The sequence below is a fragment of the Metarhizium brunneum genome, chromosome 2 (genome assembly GCF_013426205.1).
Source record: "Metarhizium brunneum chromosome 2, complete sequence".
Lineage (NCBI taxonomy): Eukaryota > Fungi > Ascomycota > Sordariomycetes > Hypocreales > Clavicipitaceae > Metarhizium > Metarhizium brunneum.
In genome coordinates, this window is record NC_089423.1 from 7,349,360 (window position 1) to 7,364,389 (window position 15,030).

A 15,030-nucleotide genomic window follows, 5' to 3' on the forward strand; every position below is an offset into this window, starting at 1 on the left:
GTTTTTGCCCGATTCTATTTGCCTTGTAACTTGGCCAGTTTCAACGACACCAACAAACACTCACCGGGCAAAAGCGAACCTCGTTGGCAGCAGCGGCCAGGATGACTTTGCTCGTCTTTCGTCAACTCCTTGGTCGCTCCGTGGCTGGAAGCTGCACCATTGCCGCCGAAGATGATTTTGGGCCAGTCGTCGAGGGATGTTTGGACAACTTTGACTTTACGCTTCTATTCCAAGAAGCTATCCTCTCCATAACCCCGATGGGCGTGACGATTCTCCTACTGCTTCATCGTCTTCTGCATTTGCACAAGCAGCCTCAAAAAGTCTATTCTGGAGGTTTACTGCAGAGAGCTAAACTGGTAACTCCCACTCTACATTGGCTGGCTGCCATCAAAATACCATCGCCCGTCCAGTAGCTAACGCATATCGGTCAAGGTTGCATTCGCCGTCTTCACAACGGTCCAGATTGCGCTCGTTGCCATTGCAGCCCTTCCCGGCACCCCGACTACGGCAGCATCGCTGGCATGTGCTGTGGTCAACCTGCTCGGGGCGGCCATCATGTGGGTTTCATCTCATCTGGAGCATGTGCGCTCGGTCCGGCCGTCTCTGCTTTTGAACGCCTACTTCTTCTTTTCGCTTCTTTTCGATATTGTACGGGCGCGGACCCTCTGGGCAATCTCGCAGAATGCCGCGTTTGCCAGTGGCTTCTGCGCTTCAATTGGCTTGAAAGTCGTCTGTTTGGTCCTCGAGGCCGTGGAGAAGCAAAGCATTCTTCTTCCCGAATACGCCACGTATCCGTCTGAAGCCACGGCCGGCTTTTTCAATCGCAACTTCTTTCTCTGGCTGTGTCCAACGTTGATCCGTGGCTTCAGCAAAGAGCTGGTCGTTACAGAGCTCGAGGCCAACGACAGGTCACTGGAACCGAATACCCATCAGAGCAAGCTCCAGGCGCTCTGGAACAAGTGGAGGAGATGGAACAAGAAGATGTCTCACTCGCTTCTCGTGACGTATGCCGTTCACTTTCGATGGAAGCTCGCGGCGGCCGTCATTCCCCGACTCTGTTTGATCGGCTTCAAATTTGCGCAACCGTTCCTGGTTCAGTCAGCTGTCGTCTACCTCTCCGAGCTGAATGGCCAACATTCGAGAAACTCGGGCTATGGGCTGATCGCAGCGTACATCATTGTTTATGTTGGAATTGCGGTAAGACAAGCGATATTTTGATCCGCGACGGACAATGTCTGTTTCCACCTGGCCATGGTCGACTGACACTTGCTTTCCTTTTACAGATCAGCGGTACGAAAGCACAGCACAAAGCATTTCGTCTCATCACAATGATCAGAGGAACTCTGATTAGCCAGATTTTCGACCATACCCTCAAACTCAGCACATCCTCTTTAAACGAGTCCAAAGCCGTTACGCTAATGAGTTCTGATATCGAGAGAATCGGCACAGGATTGCGCAACGTGCATGAAATTTGGGCTTGCATCATTGAGATAGCACTGGCCATGTGGTTACTCCAAGGTCAACTCGGAATATCGATTATCGCGACTGGACTCGTCACTCTATGTGTGTGCTTGCCTCTCTCTAGCCCCGGCGAAAAGTAGCTCTGATCTGACATGGTATAGTCTGCACTGGTGGCGCGGTCTGGGTAGCAAAAGGTGCTGGAGACCGTCAAAGCGTCTGGCTTGAAGCGATTCAAAGGCGAGTCCATGCAACGGCAAATATGCTGGGCTCGATGAGGGGCGTCAAGATGTCCGGCCTCACCAATGACTTGTCGGCCAATATTCGGAAATTGCGTCTCGAGGAAATTAGTTCTTCATACGAGTTCAGAAGATTGCTTGTCCGCGTCGTGAATCTATGTGAGTTGCTAAGAGATCCGCTGGGTGATTGTTTTCGCATATTGACGATTTGCAAAATAGCTTTCATGTCAACCGCTCTGACTCCCGTCATTACGTTCCTCGTCTTTAGCGTTTTGGCCAAAGTCAACAATTCTCAAACACTGACTCCCGAAATCCTATTCCCCGCCTTGACACTGTTTGAACTCCTAGCTTCTCCTGTTTCCGTACTAATTGAAACCCTTGGAGGTGTCATGTCGGCGGTCGGTTCCTTCCAGCGAATCGGCGAGTATCTCGCGACGGAAGTACACGTTGACAGCAGGAACAACGTCACATACGAGAAACACGGGTCTTTTGGACTAGAAATGCCTCCAATTATCCCCAGGTCAATCATCTCGATGGGAAGACGGGGGTTAGAAAACTGTGTGGAGGTGTCCAAACTAAGTGTCGGTTATGGCACCAACGAGGCGCCAGTTTTGAAGGAGCTTAATTTTGAGATCAAGACGTCGCAAATTGCTATGATTATTGGTCCAGTGGGATGTGGCAAGTCAACATTGATTCATGCATTACTCGGTGAGATACCCAAGACTTCCGGCTCCATCCATATAGCCTTTCAAGAGGCGGCGTACTGCAGCCAGACAGCCTGGATTACGAATGGGACGGTACGCCAGAATATTCTGGGGGAACGGGAGATGGATGAAGCCTGGTACAACACTGTCATCCATGTGTGCGCCCTAGATACCGATCTTGAACAGTTTCATGGATCTGATCTGTCCATGGTGGGAAGCAAAGGCGTCAGGTTGAGTGGAGGCCAACAGATGCGTCTGGTAAGTTCAATCACTGGCTTCGGGAGATGTTGGTGTTACTGACCTTGCTTAGGCGCTTGCAAGAGCACTCTACTCGCGTAAAGCAGTCATTTTCCTTGACGACATCTTCAGTGGCTTGGACTCAACGACGGAAGAGAAGATTTTTGCGCGCCTCTTCGGCCACGACGGCCTCTTCCGGAAACAAAAGACAACAGTCATCATGGCAACCAATGCTGGTGAGTTCCCGGGTCCTCGCAACAAGGCCAAGATTCATTTGCTGAATAAAAGTCGTCTAGTTCATCGCCTGTCCTCAGCAGACCACATCATTGCCCTCAGCAGCGACGGCCGAGTCCTCGAGCAGGGCAGTTTCGAAGAGTTGCAAGCTACCGGTGCTTACACGCGCGCGCTGGCACCATCGAAACGCAAGACGGCGTCTGCAGGAGACCCCATGACGACGCAGATCAATACTCAGTTGTCACATGCAATAGCCCCGGAGGTTCCAAAAGGCTTGCAAAGACGCACGGGCGATGGAACAGTGTATAACTACTACATAGCCACTTTCGGCTGGTACAAGTGGTCAATTCTCATGTTCTTCGCTGCGTGCTACGGTCTATTGACCGTCTTCCCTCGTGAGTGAAAGCGGAATTGAAAGAGACTAAACCATCTCATTTTCATCACCTATACTGACCAGGATGCTTGCAGAGGTGTGGGTTAATTGGTGGGCAACGGCAAACGTGAAGCAGCCGAGTTCACAGCTTGCATACTATGTTGGCATCTACGCCGCCCTTAGCATTCTGTCTGTTGTAGCGCTATTTGCATCTTGCTGGTAGGTTTCTCATTACCGAGTACGGCGGTTGGACTGAACAGGCTGACAAAATGGTCACAAGGCATCTCATCATCAACTTGGTCCCAAAGACAGCCCTGAAAGTACACGACACTCTACTTCGGACTGTTCTCAAGTGCGTGTCCTCAACCCTCCAAGTTGTCATGTTTGCTAACAAGGAATCGAATTCTGCAGTGCACCCATGTCCTTTTTCGCCAAGACCGACACTGGCGTCACACTCAACAGATTCAGCCAGGACCTGGAGCTCATTGACATGGAACTCCCTCTGTCAGTCATCAACACCGTCATAAGTAAGCGTCCCTCTCTAGCCAGTCGGCCTGCTATTGCCCTACTAACTATGATTCAACAGTTTTCGCAGTCATCATCGCCCAAAGCGTTTTAATCTGCGTGACTGGCCGCTACGTTGCTGCGGTTCTTCCCTTGTGTGTTGGCATCGTCTATGCCGTGCAAAAGTATTACCTCCGCACGTCGCGGCAGTTGCGGTTACTCGACATCGAAGCAAAATCACCTCTATTTTCACACTTCCTAGAAGCCCTTTCGGGGCTGGCTACCATTCGCGCGTTTGGCTGGCAGAATGGATATCTCGAGGAGAGCAAGCGCATCCTCGAGCTGTCACAACGCCCTTACTACATGTTGTTCTGTGTGCAAAGATGGCTAGGCTTGGTTCTTGATCTCATCGTCACCGGCATCGCCGTGGTGCTTGTGTCGATTGGCGTTGAGGCCAAGGGTGTTGTTGACACAGGGCTGATGGGGCTGGCGCTGGTGAACATTGTGAGTTTTAGCACGAATTTGAAGTTCTTGGTGACCAACTGGACATTGCTGGAAACATCCATCGGTGCTGTTTCGCGCGTCCGTAGCTTTGAGCAGGGCACCGAGTCGGAGAACAACGACGATGGGCGACAAAGACAGCCGCCGAGCGATTGGCCGAGCGCGGGTGCAATCACATTTGAAGGCGTGACGGCGCGGTTTGAGTAAGCCTCTTGAACGCTGATTCTGCTTGCAGATGCTGACACTATGCGTGGTAGCGAATCACTAGAAAAGAATGTCCTCCGTGACGTGTCCTTGACCATCAAAGGAGGGCAACGCATCGGCATTTGCGGGCGAAGCGGCAGGTTCGTCATGATTCTTTTTTCTCTTCTTCCGCTACACAAAAATGAATGCTAAGGGCATGTTTTTTCAGTGGAAAGTCTTCTCTAGTTTCCACTCTGTTCCGCCTCCTGGATCCCCATGCCGGCCGCATCACCATCGACTCCATCGACATTTCCACTCTCGCACGGCATGAAGTTCGCTCGCGTCTTACCGCCATTCCCCAAGAACCTTACCTGCTTACAGGGACCATCCGCGTAAACGTGGATCCATTCGGCCGGGCATCAGATGAACAGATAATCAGAGTGCTCGAGACGGTCGGATTGTGGAAGTTGGTCCAGGAGAAGGGTGGCCTTGATGCCGTGATGACTGAAGGTTCATTCTCACACGGCCAGCGCCAGCTTGTGTGTCTTGCGCGCGCCATGACGAGAGAGAGTTGTGTGCTTGTCATGGATGAGGCGAGTAGCAGGTATGTTTGCTGATTTCTCGCCTTGCGATTTCTGTTACATCGGGTCCTTCTTCTCACCTAGTTTGCTGTTGTGTTTATAAGGATTCCTCTCCTCCTTATTTCCCAAATGAAAGCAAACATCAAAAAACATGTCCTGCTAACGGTCATTTCACTGCAACAGTCTTGACGTCAAAACGGATGCACTTTTTCAGCAAGTTATCCGCTCCGAATTTGCAAAGCACACGATTATAGCAGTAGCGCACCGCCTGGACACCGTAGTGGACTTTGATTACGTTGCTGTGCTAGACGACGGAGTGGTGGTAGAGTTTGATGCGCCAGAGGAGTTGCTCAAGCGCCCATCGGCGTTTAGAGAGCTTTACGAAGCACAGAAGGGGGAAACGATCGAGGAAGAGGATGAGGAGATATCAGATTCGACTACTGCGAATGAGAAGTGGGGATGGATGTGGGAATAATACGCTCGAAGTATTGATGGCGTTGCGGACAAGTCGGTAGATGGCGTCGCGGTCCTTTGCGGGGTTCACTTTTAACATGATCTTATTAGTATATTCCACTATGATGTTCCAATCAAGTCCTTTATTTTGCTTCATCGTTATTTTCCGCATCTTGGAAGTTACGAGTTGTGTGGCACACATGCTCCCCCCCTCGGTAGTCTATATGGCAACTGCCTTGAAACCACCGGCTAGGAATTGAAATGTATTTAGTTATGCATGTGCTAAATGGTCTGATGTCTTGGTCTAATCTGAACTTGGTAGGTCTTTCTCCCGTCTCCCGTCAGAGGGCGGCTCTCAATGCACCCATTTGATTCAGAGACAAAGCAATACGCATGCCCTCCATGTTCTTTCGGCTTAATTCGTCTTCGGATTCCGGACTCAAAATCTTTCTGCGTCGCAACATTGTCTCCGGAGAGACTGTTTTCCTTCCCTCCTTGAAACAATACTTGGAGACGACTGCAGCGATTACAACAGAGCGAGCAACTTCTTCAAGAGCCTTCTCATCTTGATTGGGACCGTCTCGAGCAGCGGACAGTCGACGACTGCCTCCGGATACTAGAAAGTAACTGGCCATGTACAGCCACTTCTCATCCCACGATAAAATTTGCGATTGCAACTCATATTTCTGGAGGGGGGAAATCGCCTTGAAGAAGGTGCAGGCGACGCCTCCCAAGGCGAGATTCACCTTTGCGCCGCCTAGCTGGAGACAATCGGGGAAGACTCGCGCCAGAACCCGCAGCCGGCTTTCGTCCAAGTCGGAGAAGTAACTCGAGTTTGTCTTGTGTAAGTTCATGTCGATCTCCATGAGAGGGCACCAGGTGGTGAGGACTTCTGGTTTGAATAGAGATTGGTGATCATCAAGCTTAGCACGGTTCTTCCACACAAGAACAGAGTATAGAGATCTTATCTGAGACAAAGGCGCATATTAGCACTAAGTCAGCTTATGACCGTCAAGCATGCAAATCAAGACGGCAGACTTGCAGGACTAACAAAGGAACAAGGGGCAAAGGATCGCGCGTGTGAGGAAATTGAGTCATTCAATGTCGGCACCTACATGGTACATGCCGGGAAGGCACTTGAGGTTTGGCCCGAATATGGCCGTGGTGAAAGTCAGGCCGACTGCTACACCGGCGACGCATGTTGACGAAATGAGGCTCATGGTGATGTAGAAAACCAAGTTATTCAGCGTATTTCAACAAGGAACTTGCCGTCTTGATCCTCGACTCCTCGACCCTTTGGTTGTGCAGAGGACTCAGTCCAAGCTGCTGTGGCACGGAAGGAGAGCACACCGACGGATTTCTGAATGTGCGGTTGTCGTTGTGCAATGCCAAAGACACCAGTATGTTTCATCGGTGCCGCGGCTGAAGGCACCTTTGACTCAGCCGTGTGTCTGTTCGGTTGCCTCAATTCGGGTGACTCGCCGAAACACGACGGCCTCGCCGTCTTTCTACTGCCAGGGGCCTATCAGCTATGATGGATATTGCGGCGGGCGCAGATGAGGCTAGGGGCCGTGGTTGCTCCGCTATCTTGCACGAATATAACACTGGAGCTAGTAGGGAGGCAGCGTTCAATGTTCCTTGTTTCCGAAATTGTTGAAAAGAGGAATAGTCTGGACGTGGAAGCCGGTTATCGCGGCCCGGATTTTCCAACCAACTACAGCTGACGGTAAGAAACACAGCGTCAGCATTTGATTTGCAGGGATGGTAAAATCACGCTTGCATGAATGTACATTCATAGTCATACAAGCTCAAGTTCACATCTGTGCCTTGCTTATGCCACGTGCAAAGCTCGTGGTGTCTTACTCCACGTAGTATTGGTAAGCTGGGCACACCCCTCCCATGTAGGGGTCGAGTAAGCAGCAGGATGGCCCAAATACCAGCCGAGAGACGTGAAAAGACTCCTGTGCGCCCGTTTCACCCCCCTTGATGAGCGGGTGTGGGTGGTTCATGCAGTTGATGACTGCCAACCGGTGCCTATGCACAGTTGCTGAATCCTTTCCTATACCCACAGCTTAGTATTCTTGTATACATTCATACGTCTATTGGTGGCTAATGCATACTGTCCCCGAATCACAAAATTTATTCTTAGCAACGAATGCCTTTGTCCTAATGCAATATCCACATCTCACTTCTACACGTGGGACACAAGGTACCACACGTGCAACTAGGTTCTGCTGGTGCGCAGGTTGCATCGTCAGCATGACTGAAGAAGAATCCCGGTCAGTATCGTTCTAGGATTGTGAGATCATAGATGCTTCGGGTATGGGTGACAAGATGTGGAATATACAAAAGAAAGGCGCTTTAATGCTGTGGTGTATTGAAAAGTAGCATGTGAGTGGATCTGTCATATTTCAGATTGCTGCCATTGCAACTTTTGTACGAAATAATCTCTGTTGCCCACACTAGTGTCCTGTTGAAGTCGCTGACCATTACTATGACCAAGCCCGACAACTCCTAGACGAAGTGTGTGTGGCATAGTTTTTGTTGCAGAAAGTTCTCCATTCTTCGTTTCTATTATACCCTCTCAAGTCATTCTTTAACCGTTTATACAGCTGTGGCATACTCATTCACAAATGGATGTCTCAGCTGCCATAACAGAGCCTCCAACACCATTCTGGAGTTCCACGGATACGGCAACCGGCTCAGAAAATACAGATTCCTCTCCAAGCTCACTCATCGTTGTTGATCCATCAAAAGCCTCACAACATATTACGCTTGAACATGGCGATTTTTCCTACCGATGGAATGTTCCTAAACCTCATTATAGCTACGTATTGCGTTCAAAAGAACAGTTTCTGGCAACAATAAGCGCAGGTGATGAAGAAGAAACGTCCTTCTCATCAAATGTTGAGTTGGTGTCCAGATTCTTGCTCCATCTGATAGAGCAGGATGAGCTTGACGGCTGTAAAACGTCCATGAAAGCTCGAGAGGAATGCATCGAAGCTCTCTTGTGGAGACTGGAAACAGATTTCCTCCGAGGTGCCGATATTCACACATTAGCATGTCAGCTGCCAGGAAATGCTAAGCAGCGACAAGTTGTCATTCAAGCATACACGGCCGCCATGGTTTGCACAAAACGCGAGGATAATCGAGCAGAGCTAGAAACAGCCCTGTTCCCCTCCTCCACCGAGAAAACCACAAGGACATATGCCATTTTCGGCGGCCAAGGCAACACCCTAGATTATTTTGGGGAGTTGCGGACTGTGTACAAAACATATAGACCCCTTATTGAGAGGTTTCTAATCGTGGCTGAGCAAACCTTTCAAGACATACTAGCAAACGCTTCCGCTGCTCGAACAAGACAATACTGTCGAGGCATGGCCATCCTACAATGGCTTCGTGAGCCACAATCGACGCCGGATCAAGATTATCTTCTCTCCGCTCCCGTCAGTTGCCCGTTGATTGGCCTCCTCCAGCTTGTGAACTTTGCCGTCATATGTCGCTGCCTCAGAGAATCGCCTGGAGATATTCTAAGTCATTTGTCTGGTATGACTGGGCATAGCCAAGGCGTCGCAGTAGCGGCAGTTCTTGCAACAGTGACGACTTGGGACAGCTTCGATGCTGCTCTCGTCAAAGCCCTCACCATACTGTTTCATGTTGGGTCTGCTGCCCAAGGGGCAACTTCTCAAGTCACTATATCTTCAAATATCTCGGCAGAAACCGTAAAGAATGGCATGGGACTCCCCTCGCCTATGCTAAATGTCGTTGGATGCCGTCTGGAGCAGCTTGAAACCTACATCAACGACCTGAACATTCGCCTGGAGCCCCATCAGCGCGTTTTCATAGGCCTCAAAAATGGTCTTTTAAATTTTGTCGTCTCGGGGCCCGTGCTGTCTCTGTATAGCTTATCTTGCATGTTGCGCAAGGTCAAGGCTACTCCTGGCACGGATCAATCCAAGATTAGGTTCTCCGCCCGAAAGCCCGACTTCTCGTATCGTTTCTTGCCTGTCTCTGCTCCATTTCACACATCACATCTACATTGTGCACAAGAAGCAGCCCTCCGAGAACTCGACACACTTCAGCTCGCCACGTCTGAGCTGAAGTTGCCGGTACATCACAGCAGCAATGGAATAGACATGAGGACTCTCAAGAAGCAAAATATTGTCCCTGATTTAGTTCAAATGATTCTTTGCGAGCTGAACGACTGGCCGTTATCGACCGCCTTCACCAATGCCACCCACGTTCTCGATTTCGGCCCAGGTGGCCTTTCGGGCGTAGGAATGATGCTGCACCGCAACCAAGAAGGGACAGGTGTAAGGGTCATTATGGCAGGCCTAGCCGAGGGTAAATCCATCGAATGTGGTTATCGATCAGAGATATTTGCCAAAAAGGTCACTTTCAGTGAGAACTGGAACCGAGTCTATTCGCCAAGCCTCATCCAACCGACAACGACCGATATGCACATCGAGAATCGAATGACTCGACTTTTGGGACTGCCCCCTGTAATGGTAGCCGGAATGACACCGACCACTTCATCTTGGGAGTTTGTTAGCGCTGTCATGAACTCGGGATACCATGTCGAACTGGCCGCAGGCGGCTTTCACAACGCCGAGCAATTGATAACCGCTATTAACAGTCTTATCCATTCTATCCCAGCTGGCCGAGGAATATGCGTCAACATTATTTACGCAAGCCCCAAGCAAGTCCGGTGGCAGATTCCCCTGTTGCAGAGACTACGATCCGAAGGTTTCCCTATCGACGGACTCACTTTTGGTGCCGGCGTTCCGTCTGTTGAAGTGGCAAGGGAATACATGGCAATGGGTTTTCGGTATTTGTCTTTCAAACCAGGCTCAGCATTTGATATTGATCAAGTCATTGCCATTGCCCGGCTCGACGAGACCTACCCTATACTGATGCAATGGACAGGCGGTCGAGGAGGGGGCCACCATTCCTTTGAAGATTTCCACGATCCTATTCTGAAGCTATACGGACGAATTAGGCGATGCTCTAATATCATCCTACTAGCTGGGAGCGGGTTTGGAGGAGCTGCGGACACTTATCCATATCTCTCAGGCACTTGGTCGACGTCGTTTGGCCGCCCTCCGATGCCATTTGATGGCATACTTCTCGGAAGCCGCATGATGGTTGCTAAAGAGGCCAAGACTAGTCAAGGCTGCAAAGAAGCCATTGTCGCGGCCCCTGGTGTGAAGGATGAATCGTCCTGGGAACAGAGCTACAACCAGCCAACAGGAGGCATAGTCACTGTCAAGAGTGAGATGGGCCAACCAATTCACAAAATAGCAACCAGAGGTGTCCTATTCTGGAAAGAAATGGACGAGAAAATCTTCAGCATTGCTGACAAGTCCAAGAGACGCGAAAAACTCCAAGAGATGAGGTCATATATTATTCAGAAGCTGAATAATGACTTTCAAAAAGTTTGGTTCGGGCGTGACGACATGGGAAATTGTATAGACCTGGAGGATATGACCTATGCGGAAGTCCTTCGACGGCTGGTGCAGCTGCTCTACGTGGCCAAAGAGTCGCGCTGGATCGATATGAGCTTCATGAGGTTGACGGCAGACTTCACAAGGCGCATGTACAGCCGGCTACTGCCATCTAGTCCCAGTATCGAAACGTATTTCGGCCTACGAGACCCGCAAAAGGCAGTGCCAAATATCATCTCCCAATGCCCGACGGCGGCAACACAGGTCATCAGTTACAGCGATGCGCGGTATCTTGTCCTGCTGTGCAAACTCCCGGGTCAGAAGCCTCCGCCCTTTTTGCTCGACATGGATGACGACTTTGAAGTGTGGTTCAAGAAGGACTCACTGTGGCAGTCGGAGGACTTGGCTGCCGTTGTGGGCGAGGATGCTGGCCGAACATGCATCTTGCAAGGACCAGTAGCAGCCAAGTACTCAACACGCGTCGACGAACCTGTCGGTGAAATCTTGGACTCAATCAACCGCGGCCTAATTTCGAATATCATGAAGGACCGCTATAGTGACAACGTGGCGTGCGTTCCCCAGTCACAGGCGAGTTCGACCGTGCCGTGGACTGCTCCATTCACACCTCGCCATTGCTTCGTTCAATATGAAGGCAAGAAGACTCGCTATCATCTTGCAAAGTCAATCGAGAGCGAGCAGTTGCCTGACACTGAAAAATGGCTGCAAATGATTGCCGGATGTTCCGGAACTTGGCTACACACATTCCTCACTTCAAGCGTCGTCTCGCAAGGGTCCAAAATTGTTGCCAATCCAATCCGCAGGGCACTTTCACCAATCAAGGGTATGCTTGTAGAAGTCACAGAAACCGGTTCCCCCGAGGAGGCGGCAATAGCTGTCTTTGACTTGAAGTCAGAAACTTCATTGTCATCCTTTTCGAGGCCCTCTTTAGTAATTCGAAAAGAGAAGGATATCCTTGCGACATTTTATACCCATGAGACCGTCGACCGGGCCACTGTCTCTGTGACATTCAAATTCACATATCATCCGGAAATGCCACTGCACCCAATACATGAGATTATGGAAGGTCGAAACGAGAGACTTCGCTCTCTCTACTACCAGCTATGGTTTGGCGCCGATGTGGTTGATCGCTTTCCATCCCCGCGTGGCAAGAAGCGACCATCAATTTCACACGTTCAACCATGCGACTCCATCCCAGAGAATAGCGAGCCCGAAATGCCGCAGTCTATTCAAGCAGGCTTTCCATTCCAGCTTGATCGCATAGAAAGGAACACATTTTCGGAGCTGAGTGATGAGTCGCTCGGTGTGGCCTCCTTGGAAAATTTTATTTTCAACAATCGTGGCTTGACTATTTCTTCTTCTGGGATACAAGCTTTTCTTAACAATGTTGGACATGAGGGACATATGACTTCACCGCGTGGATCGGATGAGAAAACGGCACCTCTTGATTTTGCCATTGTGGTAGCTTGGCAGGCCATGATCAAAGCCATCTTTCCCACCGCCATTAATGGAGATTTTATGAAGTTGGTTCATCTTTCGAACGAGTTCAAGATGCTCGGTGATGGCGCCCCGTTGAGAAGCCATGACCGTGTCAGCACCCATGCGGAGATTCTGGCAATCCGCAATGAACCAGCCGGTCGTGTGGTCGAGGTTGGCGCAATCATAGAAAGGGACTCCATACCAGTCTTAGAGGTGATATCCCAATTTCTTTTCCGAGGCAGCTACACTGATCTCGGTGTCTGCTTCGAGAAGAAGGTCCAGCCTAAGACGTATATCCTTTTGGACACTCCGGCCAAGGTCACCGTGTTGAAGAGTAAGCAGTGGTTTCAATTAGTCGACTCAGAAATGGATTTGTTAGGCGAAACCGTCATCTTCGAGTTGAAAAGCCTAACCCGCCCCGGCCAAGACTCCAATTACCTCAATGTCCAAACAGTCGGGCAAGTCTACCGTCAGCATGCGGTTACCAAGACGCGCCACGTTATTGCCAATGTACACTACCAATGCGAAAAGACCATCGGCAACCCAGTCATCGACTATCTTCAGCGCCATGGGTCTTCTGTTGATGTGGTAAAACAGAAAGATGCCCCTCAGCCGCTTGGAGATCAGGAGTCGCTACGCTTCACCTCCCCAGCAACTAATCACGGTTATGCCTCTGCGTCTGGAGACTTTAACCCTATCCATGTCTCGGAGCCCTTTTCCAAATATGCAAACTTACCCGGCACAATCACACACGGCATGTTTACAAGCGCGGCTGTCCGACAACTAGTTGACAAGGCGGCTGGCATTAATAAGAATGTTCGCATGCGGTCGTACAAGTGCAATTTTGTTGATATGGTTCTTCCAGGTACTCAACTAGAAGTAAAAGTCAACCATACGGCCACTAAGCACGGCCTACGAGTACTCTCGTTTCACGCGACTAATATAATAACCGGGAACAAGGTCCTCATAGGTGAAGCTGAGGTTGATCAGCAGCCTTCAGCATACATATTCACTGGACAAGGCAGCCAGACACCTGGAATGGGCATGGATCTATACACCACATCGGAGGTCGCCAAAGAAGTCTGGGACTCCGCGGACAGGTTCTTCTTCGAAACTTATGGTAAGTCGCGGCCTACTTCCCCTACTATCTGGCTCGCTTGTATGCTAATCAAGCCATAGGTTTTATGATTAGCGATATCGTGAAACGTAACCCAAAGCGGTTGACCATTCACTTTGGCGGCCGGCGCGGGCGGAAGATTCGACAGAACTACATGGACATGACAACAGATTGCAACGGCCAGCCGCGGCCAGTATTCAAATCCATCACTGCAACCACAACGAAATACACCTTTCAACACAGCGCTGGGCTACTTTACAGCACCGAATTCGCTCAGCCGGCTCTCACCATCTTGGGAAATGCGCAGTTTCTCCACCTCAAATCCCATGGCCTCGTCGACCCCAATGCCCTCTTTGCCGGCCATTCTCTTGGAGAGTACACAGCGCTCAGCGCGATTGGTGCCATTATGCCTTTTGAGCAGATTCTCTCCGTCGTCTTCTATCGCGGCCTGGTGATGCAGTCCAGCGTCACTCGCGACGCCAACGGATGCTCCCACTTCTCGTTAATGGCCATTAACCCGTCGCGCATCAGAAAAGGTTTGACCACGGAGACTCTACAGACCCTGGTTTCTGCCATCGCTGCTGCTACCGGTAATCTGCTAGAATTGGTCAACTTTAATGTAGCAGGGCAGCAGTATGTGGCTGCCGGGACACTCCCAGCGCTCGATTGCCTGACATATGTGGCGAATTACATGACTACACATCCAACCGAGTTGGAGCCCTCTCACTTGGCCAAGGGCACCAAGCTCCCAGCCGTGATAGAAATGTGGGCGGAACAGGCTTCCAAGAAGCCAGAGCCTACGCAGTTGAAGCGCGGTCTCGCCACTATCCCTCTGGACGGCATTGACGTGCCTTTCCACAGCTCGTTTCTGAGATCAGAGATTGATGCGTTTCGGAGTGTGCTGCATAGTTATATCAAGCCAGATGCTATCGATGCTCGACGACTTGTGGGCAAGTATATAAGTAATGTGACTGGGAAACCATTTGACATTTCCTACCGTGCAGTACGGGAGGTGTACGAGCAGACAGGTAGTGAGATATTGAGGAGTTTATTAACTAGATTATGCACACTGCAATATGAAGGATAACAGATATTTGCAAAAATAGAAAAATGAGAAGGGGTTTATATAGATCGGTTTAACATACTTCAATCTCGATGGATCGTGTATATCTATCGTTTACAAGTCCCTGAAGCCTTGGGCTTTTTTTTCTATAGAACTAGCACCTTTCCCTTTTTCTTTCACCGAATACTATGCAGTACGCAAAGAAAATATTACTTACCTGAGTTGCGGCGGTGAGGCATTCGCTGAACTTCCTTCCTGGAATAGCTACATAGCTACCTACGTAGTAATGCTATGGCTAGAGAACATCAGACGTGACATTGCGATGTCTCTGAGGCGTCGGCTCTCACTGCGACGACGCCAATATCATCGCCAACCCTATTCGCACTACGATTCCCACTTTTCTTCTCGCTGTTCACATCCTCCGCATCTTCCTCGAGAGCCT

General features: G+C 50.1%; 3 protein-coding genes across 3 annotated transcripts; 2 read left to right on the forward strand and 1 right to left on the reverse strand.

Annotated features, from left to right (window-relative positions):
• Positions 1-101: 101 nt before the first annotated feature.
• abcB_4 (ABC multidrug transporter B) lies at positions 102-5,489 on the forward strand (the record flags this gene model as incomplete). The annotated part of the gene is made up of 14 exons (XM_014684013.1): positions 102-356; positions 433-1,197; positions 1,284-1,563; positions 1,623-1,856; positions 1,917-2,659; positions 2,712-2,874; positions 2,935-3,267; positions 3,341-3,464; positions 3,526-3,597; positions 3,657-3,772; positions 3,832-4,453; positions 4,508-4,594; positions 4,663-5,037; positions 5,198-5,489. 14 exons carry the CDS (start codon positions 102-104, stop codon positions 5,487-5,489), a joined length of 4,461 nt encoding a protein of 1,486 aa, XP_014539499.1.
• A 319-nt stretch (positions 5,490-5,808) lies between these two features.
• On the reverse strand, positions 5,809-6,687 carry G6M90_00g051930 (uncharacterized protein; the record flags this gene model as incomplete). Its single annotated transcript, XM_014684014.1, has 2 exons — positions 5,809-6,435; positions 6,583-6,687. 2 exons carry the CDS (start codon positions 6,685-6,687, stop codon positions 5,809-5,811), a joined length of 732 nt encoding a protein of 243 aa, XP_014539500.1.
• A 1,413-nt stretch (positions 6,688-8,100) lies between these two features.
• Positions 8,101-14,612, forward strand: FAS1_1 (Fatty acid synthase subunit beta; the record flags this gene model as incomplete). The annotated part of the gene is made up of 2 exons (XM_014684015.1): positions 8,101-13,528; positions 13,588-14,612. The coding sequence occupies 2 exons, from the start codon at positions 8,101-8,103 to the stop codon at positions 14,610-14,612; spliced, it is 6,453 nt and encodes a 2,150-aa protein (XP_014539501.1).
• Between the last annotated feature and the right edge of the window lie 418 nt (positions 14,613-15,030).